The sequence below is a fragment of the Macrobrachium nipponense genome, chromosome 11 (genome assembly GCF_015104395.2).
Source record: "Macrobrachium nipponense isolate FS-2020 chromosome 11, ASM1510439v2, whole genome shotgun sequence".
NCBI classification, from domain to species: Eukaryota; Metazoa; Arthropoda; class Malacostraca; order Decapoda; family Palaemonidae; genus Macrobrachium; species Macrobrachium nipponense.
In genome coordinates this window covers 54,256,217-54,261,746 of record NC_061087.1, presented here as the reverse complement: position 1 = coordinate 54,261,746, position 5,530 = coordinate 54,256,217, and the positions used below count along the sequence as shown (strand labels likewise).

The following is a 5,530-nucleotide window of genomic DNA, read 5'->3' as shown; positions in this document are numbered from 1 at the left end:
ATGTTCCTTGCACCTTTGCATTCTCTCTTTTTTCTTTCGCTTTCATATCCTTTGCCCACCTTTGCATTCATCTCTTTTGCTTTTCTTCTTTCTTTCATGTCACCTTGCAAACCTTTGCATTCTCTTTGCTTGTTCTTTTCTTATACCTTGCACCTTTGCATTATCCTTTGCTTTTTCTCTTTCATATCCTTGCACCTTTGATTCTCTTCAAAAACCCAATCTTTGAAAACACCTTTGGCATTCTCTCTTTGCTTTTTCCTCTCTTTTCATATATCTTTGCACCTTTTCATTCTCCTTTGCTTTTTCTTTTTTATATCCTTTGCACCTTGCATTCTCTTTGCTTTTCTTCTTTCAGATTTTTGCACCTTTTGCATTCTCTCTTGCATATCTTTGCAACCTTTGCATTCTCTTTCATATCTTTTGACCTTTGCATTCTCTTTGCTTTTCTTTTTCTTTTATAACCCTTGCATCCTTTGGCATTCTCTCTTTGCGTTTCTCTTTTATTCTTTGCACCTTGCATTCTCCTTTGGCTTTTTCTCTTTCATATCCTTTAGCACCTTTGCAATTCTCTTTGCTTTTCTTCTTTTATATCCTTAGCACCTTTGCATTTTCTTTCCTTTTCCTCTTTCATATCCTTGCACCTTTGCATTCTCGTTTGCTTTTCTCATTCTATATCCTTTCACCTCTTGCATTCTTCTTGCTTTTGCTTTTCTTTATCCTTTGCACCTTGGCATTCTCTTTGCTTTGTTCTATTCATTATCCTTGGGGGGGCCAAAACCTTGCATTCCTCTTGATTTCTTTTCTCTTTCATATCCTTGCACCTTTGGCATTCTCTCTTGCCTTTCGATTCATATATTTGCACCTTGCATTTCGCCTTTTGCTTCTTTTCCATAATCCTTTGCACCTTTGCATTCTTCCTCTTTGCTTTTCTTTTCTTTAATACTTGCACCTTTGCATTCTCTCTTGCTTTTCAAAACTTTATTATCCTTGCAACCTTCAATCACCACCTTTCTGATTTTCCTCAATTCCTTGCACCTTTGGCATTCTCTCTTTGATTTTTCTCTTTCATATCTTTTGCATCCTTTGCATAGTCTCTCTGTGGGGGGGGATTTTTCTCTTTCTATCCTTGCACCTTTGCATTCTCCTTTGCATTTCCTCTTTAATCTTTCGGCACCGTTTGCATTCTTTCTATTTGATTTCCTTCGCATCTCTTTGCACCTTTGCATTCTTCCTTTGTTTTCTCGTCTTTCATATAATTTGCACCTTTGCATTCCTCCATCTTTTGCTTTTCTCCTTTCATATCTTTGCAACCTTTGCCTTCTCTTTCATTTTTCTTTCATATAATGGCACCTTTGCATTCTCTCTTTGCTTTTTCTCTTTCATTCTTGCACCTTTGCTTCCTCCTTTGGTTTTCTCTTTCATATCTTTGCACTTTGGCATTCTCTCTTTTGCTTTTCTCTTTTCAATCCTTTGCACCTTGCATTCTCTCTTTGCTTTTCCTTCGTTCATATCCTTGAAACCTTTGCAGTTCTCTCTTTGCTTTTCGCTTTCATATCCTTTGCACCCTTTGCATTCCTCTCTTTGCTTTTCTTTTTCCCTATTTTCCTTGCACCTTTTGCATTCCTTTGCTTTGCTCTTCCAATCTTTGGCACCTTTGCATTCTCCTCTTTGCTTTTCTCTTCCATATCCATTGCACCTTTGCATTCTCCTTGCGTTTCTTCTTCCAATATTCGCACCTTGGCTTTTCTCTTTCCAGATTTTGCACCTTTGCATTCTCTTTGCTTTTCTCTTCATATCTTTGGCACTTTTGCATTCTCTTTGGCTTTTTCTGCTTCATATTTCGCACCTTGCATTCTCTCTTTGATTTTCCTTTCGCAATTCTTTGCACCTTGCATTCTCTTGCTTTTCTCTTTCCATATCCTTGCACCTTTTGGGCCATTCTCTTTCATATACTTTGGCACCTTTGCATCTCTTTGCTTTTTCTCTTCATATTCTTTGGCACCTTGCATCTCTTCTTTTGCTTTTCTTTCTTCATATCTTTGCACCTTTTGGCCTTATTCTCTTTGCTTTTCTCTTTGCATTATCCTTTGCACCTTTGCATTCTCTCCTTTGCTTTTCTTTTCATTCATCCTTGCACTTTTGCATTCTTTTCTTGATTTTTCTTTCATATCCTTTGCACCTTTGATTCTTTCCTTTGCTTTTCTTCTTCATATATTTGCACCTTTGCATTCTCCTTGCTTTTTCGCTTTCATATCCTTTGCACCTTTGCATTCTCTTGCTTTTCTCTTCATATCCTTGGCACTTTGCCATTTTATCTTTGCTTTTCTTTTCATTAGCCTGCACCTGTGCATTCTCTTGGCTTTTACTCTTTCATATCCTTTGGCACCTTGGTATTTCCTTTTCATATTCTTGCACCTTTGCATCTTTTCTTTGCTTTTCTATTTCAATCCTTGCTACCTTTGGCATTCTCTTTGCTTTGCTTTCTTTCATATATTTTGCACCTTGCATCTCTCCTTGATTTTCGTTTATATCCTTTTGCACCTTTGCTTCTCTTGGCTTTTCTCGTTTCAGATCCTTGGCACCTTTGCATTCTTGTCATATCTTTGGCACCTTTGCAGCTTCATTTGCTTTTCCTTCGGCATATCCTTTGCACACTTTGCATTCTTTCCCTTTGGCTTTTCTCTTTCATATCATGTACCTTTGCTTCTCTCTTGAATTTTCCTTTCGCATATCTTTGACCTTTGCATTCCTTGGCTTTTCTCTTTCATATCTTGCACCTTGGCCATTTCGCTTCAGATCCTTTGGCACCTCTGTTCAGTCTTCTTTGCTTTTCTCTTTCATATCCTTTGCACATTTGCATGCTCTCTTTGCTTTTCTCTTTCATTTTCTTTTTGCACCTTTGCATTCTTTTCTCTTGATTTCTCTATTCATTATCCTTGCACCTTTGCATTCTTCTTGATTTCTCTTCAATCCTTTGCGCCTTGGCATTTTTTTTCCCTCTTTCATATCTTGCACCTTTGCATTCTCCTTTGCTTTATTTTCTTTCATTATCTTTGCACCTTTGCATTTGTCTTTGTTTTTCTCCTTTGGCATATTCTTGCACCTTTGCATTTTCTCTTTCATATCTTTGCACCTTTGCATTCTCTTTGATTTGTTTCTTTTCATATTTCTTTGGCATTTTGGCCATTATCTTTGATTTTCTCTCATATCTTGCACTTGGACATTCTCTTTGGGACACTTCTTTCAATCTGCACCTTGCATCTTTTCGCTTTGATTTTCTTTCTATCTATCCTTTGGCACCTTTGCATTCTCCGTTTGGATTTTCTTTTCTTCTTTCTTGATATCCTTGCACCTTTGCATTCCTGCATTTGATTTTCTTCTTTCATATTCCTTTGGCACCTTTGCAATTCTCTTTGCTTTTGCTTTCTCTTTCATATCCTTTTGCAAGCCTTTGGCATTCTCCCTTTGCTTTTCTCTTTCATATCCTGCACCTTGCATTCGCTTTGATTTTCTCTTTCCATATCTTGCACTTTGCATTCTCTTTATTTTACTTTTTCTTTCATATCCTTTGGCACCTTTGCATTCTTCTCTTTGCTTTTTCTCTTTCATATCTTCTTTTTTTTGACACCTGGTTCTTGATTCTCTTTGCTTTTCTCTTTCATATCCTTGGCACCTTTCATCTATTTCATATGTCTGTTTGCAACCATTTGCATTACTCTTTGCTTTTCTCTTATATCTTTGCAACTTTGCATTCTCTACTTTTTGCTTTCCTCGGGCATATCCTTTGCACCTTTGCATTCTCTCTTTGCTTTTCTTCGCACATCTTGTAGCACCTTTGCTTCTCTTTTGCTTTTCTCTTTATATTCTTTGGGCACCTTTGCATTCTCTTGGTGCTTTTCTCTTCATATCTTTTGCAACCTTTTGCATTCCATTTCGCATATCCTTGGGCACCTTTGCATTCTCTTCATATCTTTGCAAAACCTTTGCCATTCTCTTTGCTTTTAAAGAAGGGGGGATAACCTTGCAACTTTGCCATTCTTCGGCTTTGCTTTTTCTTTCTTTTATATCTTTGCAGACCTTTGCATTCTCTTTGCTTTTCTCTTTCATATCCTTTAGCACCTTTGCATTCCCTCTTTGCTTTTCTCTTTTTATATTCCCTAGCCCTTGTATCACCTTTTGCATTTTCTCTTTCATTATCCTGAGCAGCCTTGCATTCTCTTTGCTTATTTTTCTCTTCTATATCCTTTAGCACCTTTTGCATTCTCTTTGGATTTTCTCTTTCATATCACTCCCTTAGCACCTTTGCCTTTGGCATTCCTCTTTGATTTTCATCTTTCATATCCTTAGCACCTTTGCATTCTCTTTGCTTTTTCCTCTTTCATATCCCTTACACCTTTGCCTTCACTTTGCTTTTCTTTTCATATCCTAGCCCTTACCTTTGCATTCTCTTTGCTTTCTCTTTATATCCTTTGCACCTTTGGCATTCTCCTCTTTGATTTTCTCTTTCATATCTTTGCACCTTTGCATTCTCTATTGCTTTTCTTCTTTTCATATCCTTTGCAACCTTGTAGTCCTTCCTTTTCATTCTTTGCACCTTGCAATTTTCTCTTTGCATTTTATCTTTTATTGATCCTTCCCCTTTGGCAGTTCTCTCTTTTGATTTCTCTTTCATACTCCTTAGCACCTTTGTGCATTCTCTTTGCTTTTTCTCTTTTATTCTTGCACCTTTGCATTCTCCTCCTTTGCTTTTCTTTTCATTCCTTTGTCACCTTTTGCATCCTCTTTGATTTTCTCTTTCATATCCTTTGGCACCTTTGCATTCTTCTCTTGCTTTTCTCTTTCATATCCTTGCACCCATTTGTTTGCATTCCTCTCTTTGCTTTTTCTCTTTCTATCCTTGCACCCCTTTGGCATTCTTCTCTTTGCTTTTTCTCTTTCATATTCCTTGGCGAGGACCTTTGCGCATTTTTCCCCTCCTTTTTTTTTTTCATAATCTTTGGCCACCTTTTGCATTCTCTTTTGCATTTTCACTTTCATATCCTTTTGCACCTTTGGCATTCCTCTTTGATTTTTCTCTTTCATATCCTTTGCACCTTTGCCATTTTCATTCTTCTTTGATTTTCTCTTTTCATATCCTTGCATCCTAACCTTTGCATTCCTTCTCTTTGATTTTCTCTTTTCATATCCTTGGCAACCTTTGCATTCTCTTGACATTACTTTGCACCTTTGCATTCCTCTTTTTGCATTCCCTTTCATAGACTTTGCACCTTTGCCATTCTCTTTGATTTTCCTCTTTACATATCCTTGTCACCTTTGCAATTCTTCTCTTTGCTTTTTCTATTTCGATCCTTTGCACCTTTGCATTCTTCTTTCATTTATCTTTGCACCTTTGCATTATCTTTGCTTTTCTCTTTCTACCTGCCCTTTTGCATTCTCTTTTTGATTTTCTCTTTCATATCCTTTGCGAGGCCTTTGCATTCTTCTCCTTTTGCTTTTTCTCTTTCATATCCTATTGGCACCTTTGCCCATT

At 37.2% G+C, this 5,530-nt stretch overlaps 1 protein-coding gene across 1 annotated transcript; it reads right to left on the bottom strand.

Moving 5' to 3' along the window:
* Positions 1-4,713: 4,713 nt before the first annotated feature.
* Positions 4,714-5,214, bottom strand: LOC135208748 (DNA ligase 1-like). The gene has a single exon (XM_064241249.1). The coding sequence runs from the start codon at positions 5,212-5,214 to the stop codon at positions 4,714-4,716; it is 501 nt and encodes a 166-aa protein (XP_064097319.1).
* Positions 5,215-5,530: the final 316 nt, after the last annotated feature.